The 12,354-nt window shown below is 53.3% G+C and overlaps 1 protein-coding gene across 11 annotated transcripts in view; it reads right to left on the bottom strand.

Moving 5' to 3' along the window:
- The window catches only part of MAPT (microtubule associated protein tau), a 50,298-nt gene extending 38,250 nt beyond the window's left edge, over positions 1–12,048 (bottom strand). For 5 of the 11 annotated variants that reach the window (XM_069482733.1, XM_069482722.1, XM_069482725.1 and 2 more), the window contains exons 1-2: positions 11,913–12,048; positions 5,527–5,613 (exon numbers count right to left, since the gene is read on the bottom strand). In XM_069482733.1, coding sequence (XP_069338834.1) covers positions 5,527–5,613; positions 11,913–12,048 — 223 coding nt within the window. Of the gene's footprint in view, positions 1–3,057; positions 3,145–5,526; positions 5,614–11,912 lie in introns of all 11 variants that reach the window. The other 6 variants (XM_069482723.1, XM_069482724.1, XM_069482726.1 and 3 more) reach the window with 2 other exon arrangements.
- Between the last annotated feature and the right edge of the window lie 306 nt (positions 12,049–12,354).

The raw sequence follows: 12,354 nt of genomic DNA, 5'->3' as shown, positions 1-12,354 counted from the left end.
GCTTTAATACCTAGAACACTAGTTTCTGCCTTGTGAACAACCAGGACACTGCTACAGGACGATGGGTAGAACTGTCCAGAAGATGAGTTTATAAGGCGAGTCGGCCACGTTGACATGCACTGACCTCACGACATCAGAATTACCAGCGTGCCCTGAGCACAGTGACAGAGAGGCTACCGCCTCCGAGAAATGCCTACGAGTTGCTGGCAGGGCCATCGGTCTTAGCTCCCTGACCTGCGATGACTCAGTCTCTGCACCTAAAACAGAAATGCCAAGTCACCACCACTCGCCAGCACGGGCCTGCATGGACAGCGTGGGCCAGGCAAGAAGGCTCTTTGAGTTACTGGACAGCCCCGTGGTGGCCTCATAAATACTAGTCCGCCGGCTGTCCTGAGGCAGCAGAGGGAGGTAGGAGGCCAGCTGGTCGGCACAGACACCCTGTGGGTCCCCCCCAGCCGACACCGTGCTGTCCTTGTGTTCCTTGTCCTGCAACCACAGCACCTAGTGAGTGCTGGCCACCTGTCCAGGGGCACAGCTCTGCGTGTAGACTTGGTCTGAGTTTCTGACAAGGTTATGCAAATGGAAGAAAGGCTCGGAGTGACAGCAAGTCCAGCTAAAGGGCCACGGAGTCCTGCAGACAGAGGACAGGAGGAGGCATTCCCGGACGACGGCACCTGTGGCACTGGGCGAGCTGACTCGCGTTCACTCGCCGGCGCAGTCGTCACAGCCTCGCTTTGGTGGGAGTGAGAAGTTGGAGGCTGCGATGTCTCTGACACCGCTGGACCCCAGCAAGGGAGGTGCCCGGAAGCACGGAAGGAGGGAGGGAGGGCAGAGGTTGGACGTCACATCACTAACGGCCTCTCTGTGCGCCTGGGCAGTATTTCACACGGAACCAGAAGGACTCCACGGTCGCCGGCAAGACAAGACCCCGTGGTGGGGCAGCCACACTGCGCCCCGAACAGATGACAGTGAGAAGTGTCACTGGAAACCGAGGTATAGAAAATAGGACATGCCAAAGCAAGGTGCCACACTAAGGTCCCCGTTGTCAAGTCAATAGCTGAGAAAATGTTCACTCAACTCCAAAACCTCCCTGCCACACACAGGGTGTGACGGGCGGGGAGAGGATCTCTGAGGCGGGTTTCACTGGAGAGAGTGGCCTGGGGGTTGGCTCCGCGGCCACCTCCAATGTCAGCCCCAGCAAAAGGGTTTCAAGGTACCACGTGGAGACCCTGGGTGCGTGTCCCCTCTGGTTAGGGACCTGGTGGACTACTGCTGTCAGGGCCCCCGCGGAGAACAGCAGAGGATGAGACGGGCTAGCCCTGCTTTGGGGGCAGAGCAAAGGAGTGTCACTGCAGCCCTGCACGCAGTCCGTGCGCCCGCAGTTTGCTTGCCAACGCGTTCCCTGTGGCCCTGATGTGGTCAGATGGTGTCTAACAGGCCGCCAGCAGGAGCGAGCCGACCTCAGCAGGATGAAGCTGGAGCTAGAGTTTCAGATCGCAAGGGGCCAAGGAGAGAGGATGTGTCTGCCAGAATCCAGAGCAGAACGAGGCTCTCCAGGGAAGGAGAGCTGGAGACTGGGGTGGGGCAGGGGAGAGTCTGGAAGAATCCAAGTAAGGTCCCCATGAGAGTCTCCTTGAAACCTCTCCAGGGGGTGGGAAGCAGCTCACAGCGGCGCCAGCCCAGGAAGGACCTTCTTGCCTTGCCCACCGCCCCACGTCCTTCCTCGCCAGCCCCCAGGGGAATGGTGGCCATCTGAGTGGAGTTAGGGCTCTGACGGCCACACAGCACTGGCAGTTCTGATTAGCACTTGCCGACGTGTTTTGCCACTATGGAGACTGAAGTGCTTTCCATGACTCTGGAATGATGGAAATGCCAAGAGTTGGCTGAGTTTTCATCCCAGGCAGGGGACGAACTTCCCTCACTGAAAAAACTACGAAGGGACAGCGGGAGATAAAACCAAGTCACCCGTGATCTCACCCCGTGAGTCGTTCCGCAACCTTCAAGCATCCTTCACGCTCTGCCCAGCTTGGAGACCGTGGCCTCCACTCATCCCGGAAGACGTCACTGCTGATCAACTCGCAGAGCAGAAGTGCGCGTGGATGGCATGGGGGGCGGGGTGCTGCTCGCCTGCAGTGGTGTTTTCCGCACACAGAGCCCGAGATGGGGCTGCAGGCGTCCCCGATGGCTTCCGGGGGCTCTATCTTTAGGAAGGAAAGAAAAGCTCCTGCCTGGGGACATTCTCCCTGCTCTCCACTGCTGGTGCCATCCTGTCTAGGACTCTTCTGCATTTCTTGTTGGGCAACCGGGCACCAAACCAACAGCTGGAATCTTTACATAAGTGCAGCGATGAGGACATGAAGGAAATGACACTAAGAGCTCCTGGCTGCGAGGGCGTTTCCTGGGCCCCGGGGGATGGGCAGCACTCGGGGGACTCTGCAGCCTCGAGCCCTGTCCGACCAATTCCCCGATTGCCCATCATTCATGGTGACAGGACACTCTCCTCATGCTCGTTCTACACGGGTATGTTTGAAAAGGCGACACAGTCCTAGAAGTGGATGCCGGATCACACATTTCTGAAGTTCTCCGGGACGGCCCAGTAAGATCCTCAAAAGGTGTGGTTCAGCCATCTGGACCCTTCTGTGTGCTCAGCTGCTCCCAGGGGTAAGCCACCCCCTGGGAGGGGACCCTGACGCCGGGCAGAGTCCAAGCAGAGTGTGGACTGACCTCAGGTGGGAGGAAGGCATGGCTCTGCCACTGCCTGCCTCAGAAAACCCTACAGAGAACTCTCCGGAGCTGATGCGCTGACTCAGGCAAGAACAGGAGAGTCTAGCAGGAATCCGGAAGGTCCTAAGCCCTGGGACGTTGGCGGGCAGCCACACAAGCCACAGGGCACCAAGGCGCCAAGCCCCTAACAACCCAAGATTCCCAGAAGCCGGCCTCTGCCCACACTCCTGCCTTGCATGAGGACGACCCGGAGCGCACCCGCTCCTGCAGCAGGTCGGCCGGGCACCCCGCGGGGGCCTTCATCCCCCTGGAGTCTCTGGGGAGCACCCTCACCTGTGGTTCCTTCTGGGATCTCCGTGTGGGGCTGGGCGGCAGCCTGCTCGCCGGGGGCTCTCTCATCCACTAAGGGCGCTGTCACGTCTGGAAACCACCAAGAATCACCTTAGAGGGGCCAGGACAGGGCGCGCCGAGCTCCTCACCTTTGCTTCTTGTGTGGGAGCAGTGCAGGGAGGGGACAGGAGGGGATCAGCCGCATGCAAGAAAGCAGCCCCGCAAGGGCCTCGCTCTGCCCCTGCTGTGTCCCCAGGAAGCACGTTCGCATGCTGTGAGCGGCACCCGCTCTGAGTGGCACCAGCTCGCGATGCCCATCTGCCAGGGAAGCCACAGCCCCACGTCGCTGCAGTGAAAGGGACTCCCAGGAGTTTTAAAGAAGAAAGAGTGAAAACCCAGTGATTGTTCACTGCGGTTGGATCCTGAAGGCAGCGCAGGAGGCTGGGACTGGGGCTAAGACAGTGAGGGGACTCTGGGCTTAGGGCCAGGGCCGGTGGTTTTGCTGTGAGGCCTTGGGCAAGTCCTTTGTCCTTTTTGATTGGACAGTCTCCTCATCTGTAAAATGGGAGTGTCATCTCTAGGTGATCCCCAAGACTCCTTCCAGCTCTAACCCCTGTTCCTGAGCCCATGACCCACACTGGGAAGTGCGGAGTCCCCTGCCTGGCAGTCAACTGGCCCAGACCTGCCCATGGTCAGGTGCTTGACTCTGGATGGCCGGAGGTAGAGATCTGCCGCCAGGGGCTGCTGTCAATCTCTCATCGAGGTGAACACTTGCAGACCAGCGATCCTCCCCGAGCAATGCCCTGGCACACTCCCAGGCCGTTCCGGGCAAACATAAGGAGCTGTCAGCTTTGAAGGCTTTCCAAGAGCCTAAGTAAGCTTAGTTCAATGAAGGACGTTTTAATTATGGTCGTCTCATGTGTGGGTGAGAGCTAAGGCTCCGGGGCCCACACATGCATGAGGTCCAGAGCGTGGCAAGACTTGGTTGGGAGATTCTTCCAGAATCATGTTGATGGAGCCATGAAAGCCAAGGTTTTAGGCTGGCATGAGGTCTGGCTTAGTGTTTCGGGACTTTCTCAGGGTGGCAGGCAATTTGCAAAACTGTCCTGACCAGATGAGCAGGAAATGTCTTGCATCACTGGCTCTAAGCAAGAGAATTTGGCCTAGATATTGTGCTCACGAGGCTAAGAACCTTGGGGGTAAAGGCCACGCCTGCTACATCCTCCAAAGATGCACCATCGTACCAAGCACGGGCAGGCACTCGGCAGCCACTTTCCGAATTAACCCAAAGGTGGACGCTTGGGGAGACGCCGGGTGAGGTTCTCACCCCAAGACATAGATGTAACACCCAAAATAGCACGCAGGCCTGGAAAAGTGCTCAGGATGGATCCTTGAACCTCCTCAGGAAGGATGGGGAGATAGAGGGGCAGGTACTGTAGACAAGTGACTCAAAAGCCATTCTCAGTGCCCTTTTCCCTTGATTTCTTCTACTAAAGAGGCTGACAAGCAAAATGCTCCATGTCCCAGCTTCCCTTGCAGCCAGAGGTGGCCAAAAGACCCAGTTCTGGCAGTGAGACATAAGGAGAAGTCTACCACTTGCAAGAAAACTCCTGCTTTCCTAATAAAAAGGGAACACATTTGGTTTCAGGGCCCTTTTGGCCACTCTACTTTGCTACTTGTTCTTGCTTAGAAGGCAGATATGATGCCTAGAAGTACAGCAGCCACCTTGCAGCCATGAGGCAGCAATCCAACCACTAAGGACGACGACAAGATCAAGCTAAAAGAGCACCAATGACACTGGGGAGCCGCTGCGCAAGTCCAGACATGTTATTATGTGAGACAAATAGACGTCTTCATGGATATGACACAGTTAGCTCTGTTTCCTGCAGCCAAATGCAGCCTTGACTGACACAGACAGGAAGCAAGAGAAGGTGGTCAAACCAGGACTGAGGAGCACGTTAGGAATACACGAGGCGCTTTATAACCACCTAGATACCAAATGTCTGGAGAGGACAAGTTAAAAGAAGTGCTGGAACAAACACCGTGGCCAAAGTCCAGATGCCAGACCCTCTGCCCCAATGGGAAGGATGACACTAAACCAAGACCTGTCCTAAGGGGTGGGCTTGGAGGTGTACACTGACCTGCCCCTTCCCACTGCAAATGGCTGCTCTGGGACCTGTCGGCCCCGTGAAAGGAGAGAGAGGTGGGGGCTTCCGAAGGGGTGAAGGAGGACGGCCGACACGGAGGGGGGCTTTGTGGAGCTGTGCACAGAGCACACCCGTGACGGACCCACACCCAGGCGGGCTTGGCTCGCGTCCTGGCGGCGTGTCCTGCAAAGCACTGAGCGAGCGCATGTCTCAGCCAGAGGCAGAGGGAGCAGGGCCGGGAGGGGCGGCTCAAAGCATGGCCAAGCGGGGGCTGGAGCGCGGAGGGAGCTGTCTGAATGGAGCCGGGAGGGGAGGGAGGCCCCACCTTCGGCCGTCGGAGTGCTCTTAGCATCAGAGGTTTCAGAGCCGGGTTCCTCAGATCCGTCATCAGCGGGGGTCTGCAGGGGAGACTCTGGAACACACACAATGAGCCCCTCAGAATGGCTGCCTCTCCCTGCCCTCCTTGAACCTCAGAGGTACTTGGGAGCAGTGTCTTTTGGGACTGAAAATCCCTCAGCGTGGAACCCGGATAGTTGGAACGTGGCCTCATGATAAAACCACAAAGGGGACCAACCCCACCTCCCACGCCAGCACGACTGTGCCCCACACCAGGGTCCCCGGGCGAAGACGCAGGTCACGTGTGTTTGCTCCTGGGCGAGAGGAGAAATTGCCTCTTACCGGCGAGTGGTTCCACCTGAGGAAAAGCCTCTTCTAGTGACAAATGGACAGCAGATACCAGAAAGCAGGGACACACGTGAACCTTTTGCTTTGTCGTTGCTATTAATGAATGACAAGTCAACGCCTGGAAAAACATTTGAGAGCCAACTCCTCCCTTGGAAAAGGAATCGGCCCGGGGCAGACGCAGTGCGTGCTTCTAAATGGACATTTGGTGCGTCTGGACTTTACCCAGCTCCTTTCACAGAAAGATCTCCAAGGACTGACCAACGGGCTGCGAGTTACATTTGCAATGTGGGCCGTGGGACCTACAAGGAAACTGTCCTTTCAGAATCCAAAGCCGGTACCAGGGGCCCAAATGACCACAGTGGGTGACAGTCACACCCTCCACCATGAATGACCTTGGTAAGACAGCTTTTGTTGGCTTAACAGAAATGAGGAAATCTTCCTCCTCCTGGCAGGACTGAACTGTGCCCTCCCCTGTGGCACCTTGGCCACCAGGAGCCAATCTCCCCGGGTCATTTATGGGCTTATCGATGCGTCACGCAGGATCCAGGGCTGAGCAAGCCAAGGCCTCACAGTGGGGAAGGTCGAGACCACTTGGGAGCCGCGTGTGCACAGAGCCGAGTGCTGGCGCGGAAGGCACAGCCTGCCTGCAGGAGCACACAGTCTAATGAGGGGGAAAGGTCACCACACGCATCAGGGCAGACCCAGGCCCACCGGAGAGTGCCCACCTGGAGGTCTCCTAACAGGAAGTGGGAGTCTCAGTCCAGAGGACACTGGACCAAATCCTGGCTCCACCACCTCCCAGTTGTGTGACTCTAGGCAAGTTATCTAACCTCCCTCTGCCTCAGTTTTCTCCCCTGTAAAATGGACATGGTCATAGTTCCACCCACTCTGAGCATGAAACTGCTTAATGCTTAAAGCACTTTGTACCATGTGTGGCAGGCGGGAAGCCCCCCGCCAGTGGCGGTGATTACCGTCAGTCATTATTATGCCAGCCTGTTGAAGGGCCCGGTGCAGCACGGCTCATAGCAAGAGCTTGAGTGTTACGGTGCTGACAGTGGTGACGCAGACGCCGACTGGAATCCCGGGGGCTCCTAGCAGGTAGCTGACCACTGTGCCAGATGGACAAATGGGCTCTGGCCACATGAGGAAAAGCGTCGCTTTGCAGTGATGGTCCACGTGAGATTAATACCCCATCAAGCACGTGGGGACTTTCAGTCTGGAAATTGCAAACACCCCCTCTGTGGCACAGTCTGTGGGGACCCCCTGGTGTCTTCCCACCCACCCTGGGAACAGGTCCTGATATAATACAGGACAGAGCTGTGCCCGGTTCAAAGGCCACATCGTCCAGCCTCCTGGGCAGGCAGGGGTGGCCAATGAGATGTCAGGGGACGTCACTGGATAGGACGTCCAGGAAAACATCTGGATGGAGGAGCTCAGCTGGGAGGCGTTCCCTGTGCCCTGCTCCCTCCCTCCCTCCCAGCGGCCTTTCTGAACCGGGAGACACTTGAGGATGGAGGCCACGTGCTCAGGAGGGTGGTTCTTTTCAGCCATATGAAAAGTAAAAGCCATTGTCAGCTCACCAGCCGTACAAAACAGGCTGGGGACGGATGTGGCCGGCGTGGTGTGATGAGCCCTGGTTTAAGGAATAGCTCTTGGCCCTGGGAGGATGACAGGATGAAGGGAGGAGTGCGTAAAGGCCACAGGGCTGCTGTTGCAAAACCAAGGGGAACAGGGGTGAGGTCCGCGGGTGGCGTGAGTGCCATGGGAGGAACTGGCCAAGGTCATGAAGGACTAGTTGATGGTACCACCACCAGCAGCAGAGAAACCAGGAATGGCCCAGGATGGGGGTGACTGAGCTTGGTTTTCACTTGTTAGGTTTTGAGGGTCCCTTGGGCAACAGGGAAGCTCTGGTGGACTCGGAGGAAGCCACTCCACCTGGGGTAGGGGCAACCCTAGCATCAGTTTCAGGATGGGGACACAAAGCAGAACAAGACGATGGGAAAAAAAGGCAACTGGAGTTCAGGTGCACTGCAAGATCAGATACCCCATTCAACTCTTTGTTAAAACCCCATCCCTGGACACCCAGCCCTGGCTGTGCCCATCCCACCAAAGAACAGCTAACTCTAAACAAGCTTCCAGCACACACACAGCTGCTTGGTCCTGGAGCTTGCAAACACCTGCGAACAGCCTCAAGACGGCTTTGCACAAATGGTGAGGCAGCACATGCACACTGCCTCTGGGTTTGGTTATTATTAACCAGCCTAGATTGTGGGGCACAGGGGAATTTATACGGGGTGATGGTGCCCTTCTCCCAATCTGTCCCCTGAGCCTGATATCCTCATCATTTGTATTAATCCTGTTAAATTCCTTGGAGGGAGGGAAGAAAGGAGGAAGAAGCCTCTTTCGAATATCTTATCTGGAAAGTGTAACAAGTTAACCCATCAACACCTTTTAATTCCTTAGTAACCAACTTTCACCCAATTTGCAGCTCTCTTGGACGGCATCCAGTCCTATTTCAGCTTTTAGTAACCACTTAGATACTCTTTATTCTGGTATTTAACATGTGGTTTCTTGTCATTATTCAAAACAGTGTTCTGTCACTTATTTAAAATATTGCTAGTAAAGTGACACCTTCTGCCAAGTCAAACCTGCCACTCCCTGTATAAAAACAGCTCACTCTGAACCCTCAGTAGCAAGAATTAATTTGATGAGAACTATGAAAACCTCTTAGGTATCACTTGCTTTGTGGGAAGTATATTCTTGGGGTAAGCAAATTATTTTCAAACTCTTGCCTTTCACAGTAATTTTAAAAAAGGAACGTTAGCAATTTAAAATTTGCATTAGAACAGTTTTAAAGTTATAGAAAATTTGCGAAGACAGTACAGAGAATATACCCTACTCTCAGTTTCCCCTGTTGTTAAAATTTCACGTCCTTGCAGGACATTTGTTGCAACATAATATTTAGGTTATTAAGTATGAAATGTCTGATTTCCTCAAATACTAAGTTTGACAGTTGCTATCTCTGACATTTCACTTTGACAATTCTTATTTTACTTTGATTATGAAAGTACATCCTCAGTCTTGCAAACACAGGTTTTGGCTTGTGATTATCTTTCAAATTTTCTTTAAAGCAATTTTTGTAACAACATGGATAAGTCAAAAATTCGTGTTATTTTCGAATATGAGTTCTGTTATGGAACTAATACAGCACAGACAGCTTGAAATATCAATGAAGTGTTTGGGAAGGATGTGGCTAATGAATACACAGTACGTCGATGGTTTGAGAAGTTCCGTTCTGGTGATTTTAATCTTGAACATGAGCCACGTGGGCGACCTGAGACCAAGGTGGATAATGATGAGCTGAACGCAAAGTGGAAGTGAATCCATCTCAACCTACGTGTGAATTAGCAGCAAGGTTTGACGTTACTATTCCAACAATACTGGACCGCTTGAAACAAACTGGCAAGGGAAAGAAGCTGGATAGATGGGTTCTGCATGAATTAAATGAGCGTCAAAAGAGAAATAGTCTGGAAACTTGCCTTTTTTTGCTGTCACGACATAAAGGCAAACCATTTCTACACCATATTGTTATGTGTGATGAAAAATGGATTCTTTTTGACAACTGCAAGCGTTCGGCACAATGGTTGGATAAAGATGAAGTGCCAAAACACAGTCCAAAACTGAATATTCATCGACAAAAGCTAATGGTGTCTGTTTGGTGGTCCAGAACTAGTATTATCCACTACAGCTTCACAGAACCTGGTCAATTGGTTACAGCAGATGTCTACTGCAACCAACTGGACGAAATTATGAGGATGCTTGTGATTAAGCAGCCGAGATTGGTCAATAGAGACAGGCCAGTCCTCTTGCAAGACAATGCTGGACCACGTGTTCCACAAACAAAGCTGCCCAAACGGTAGTAGTTGGACTTGGAAACTCTCTGTCATCCACCGTATTCACCAGACCTTGCACCAACTATCACTTCTTCCAGACTTTGGACCACTTCTTGCAAGGAAAAATATTCAGTTCTCAACAAGCTGAGGAAAATGCCTTGCAAGATTTCAATGCCACTCACTCTCCAGGCTTCTTCGCTGCTGGCATAAACAAGCTACCGTTAAGATGGCAAAACTGTGTGGATGGTTTAGGCGCATACTCTGATACTTGTACTGCTTCTTGTTTGAGATATAATATAATAAACTAAACTTTTGATTTGAAATTGGACATTTCATATTTAATGACCTAAACACACACACACACACACACACACACATATATATATATATATATATATATATGTTTTAACTTTATTTTTAAATCAGGCTGCTCTGCCTTTAAATACAATGCCATTTCTCATATGCACAATTCATATGAGGCAGGATTCAGTATGTTGTGATCCTAACTTGGATTCCACCCGCAGGAGTTCAGAGAAGAAACTCCTTTGCCGTCTGCAAAGGGGAAGTGACCCGCCTTCACGGGCTACTGTGAGCATCACCTGAGACCTTGGGTGGCAAAAGCCCTTTGCCAACAGTAGAGTTCTACAAAAATGCCCAAATTATCATTTTAAGGTAGTTTCCTTACAAATAGGGTGGCCATCTACTTTATCACCTGAATCGGGACACTCGAAAATGAAAGCGTCACTAATAAGAATGCAGAACAGACCTGCTGGACACGTGCACCCCGTCCTGTGCACCTGGGGAGGGGCTCTTGGTCTGGAAAAGAGGCAAAACCTGGCCCCGACCCCAATCTCCCCCTGCCAGGAGGCGGCTGGCTGCGAAAGGTTAAGCTTTGGGGCTGAGGGCGTGTCCCTCACTCCCCTCTCCCCAAGCCTCTTGGCCCTGAGCACCACCCTCCACGGCACAGTTTGCGGTAGCCTCCTTCCCCTCCCTCCAACGACCTGCACCCACTTTCTGGATTCCCAAGTTCCTCTTCATCCAACACCTTCCCTGTGTCAACGGACAGAAATCAGCCTTTGAAACGAGGCCCCCCAGTGAGCCCTGAAACCTCTCCAAGGTGGGCATGGCTGCTCCATGTGGGACAGCTGGTGGTCTCGGCTTCCCCCTCCCAGGGGCTGCCCGGTGACCCCACCTCCAGGGATCTTCCTGGATAGACGTAGACATACCCAGCAGAGATCATTCCCCACCTGGAGCTCCGCGACTTCTATTCACTACCCCACCGCCCAGGCTGCAGAGTGTTTTGCTATTTTTAGCACTAAAAGAGTAAAGTAGACTGTTTGCCACTTTGTCTCCTTAGAAACGGGGCCGGAGGCAGGGACCAAGTCCTTGCGCTCGGTGGCATCGTGGGCTGCTCCTGGAGCACCGGCTGGCCCCCGTGGGGAGAACAGCTCCTTGCAACATAACCCAGCACCCTCGGGCCAGCACGGTGCTCCCGGGGCGAGCAAGGGGCCAGCACGGGGAGTCCGAGGGGGCCGAGCATGCTCTGTGGGGCTCCCCGAACACGGCAGCAGTGAAATGAAACACACCTGTTTGGAAGGGGCGAGGACAAGGCCACGTCAATCTGGCCAAAAGACCTTATTATAGAATACTTAGAAGCTGAAGCAGTTTATTAATGTGGATATAGTAAGAATCCCAGAGCTAACCAACTCTTGCCCAATAGGGGCCATTCAGGCCTGATTTAAGGGAGAGATAAAAAATAATGTATTATTGCCACATATTTTACATGCTGATGAAGACTACTGATTTATAGGCTACCAGGTGTGGCTAAAGGCTCAAGAGAGTACCTGTACCCTGTATTCGTGAGACTATGAGACTGACAAGGGACCTACCGTCTTCGTCACACTGCTATCACTCACGTGGCAAACTCTCCTTTGGAAAGGTAAATTTCAAATAGCCTCACCTTTTGGGTTACTTTGGCCCATTCTAATTAATGAGGCTTCACCGTATGGACAATCTAAGACAATAATGGTATTTAAAACTCCTGTACAAATCTGCGTACGAACCCATCCTGCCAGCCCCAGCCAAAGCACGTGGGCTGTGATCCGTGGGCCCGCTGTGCGGGTCATCCACTAACCTTTCAGGCCGTGGTCCGTGTCACCCTCCTGGTCTTGCAGCAGGGTATAGTCGCCCTGATCTTTCCTGTCCCCCAACCCGTACGCCTCCTCAGCATGATCTTCCATCACGTCGAACTCCTGGCGGGGCTCAGCCATCCCGGGTCAAGGTTCACCTGGGGGAAGAAGGAAGGGGTGAGTTCCAAGGATTGGAATGGGGGGCAGGAGGGAACAGAGGTGCCCTGGTTCACGGAAGGCGGATCTCACCCTCTCCCCTCTCTAAGCTGTTGGACGCCCAGCCTCAGCCTGTACTCCATATCCTGGCCAAAGTGATATTTATGTTTCTGTGTACGTTTAATTCACCGATATCCCATCAGTTCATGCTCAAAACCACCTGGTGTGGCAGGTTTGGAGGGCCTGACTTATTAGTCCCAGCTTTCTTTTCTTTCCACGTCATTAAAAAAT

Source organism: Eulemur rufifrons, chromosome 9 (assembly GCF_041146395.1).
Source record: "Eulemur rufifrons isolate Redbay chromosome 9, OSU_ERuf_1, whole genome shotgun sequence".
Lineage (NCBI taxonomy): Eukaryota > Metazoa > Chordata > Mammalia > Primates > Lemuridae > Eulemur > Eulemur rufifrons.
The sequence above is the reverse complement of the archived record's forward strand: the minus strand, read 5'-3'. Positions and strand labels throughout refer to the sequence as shown.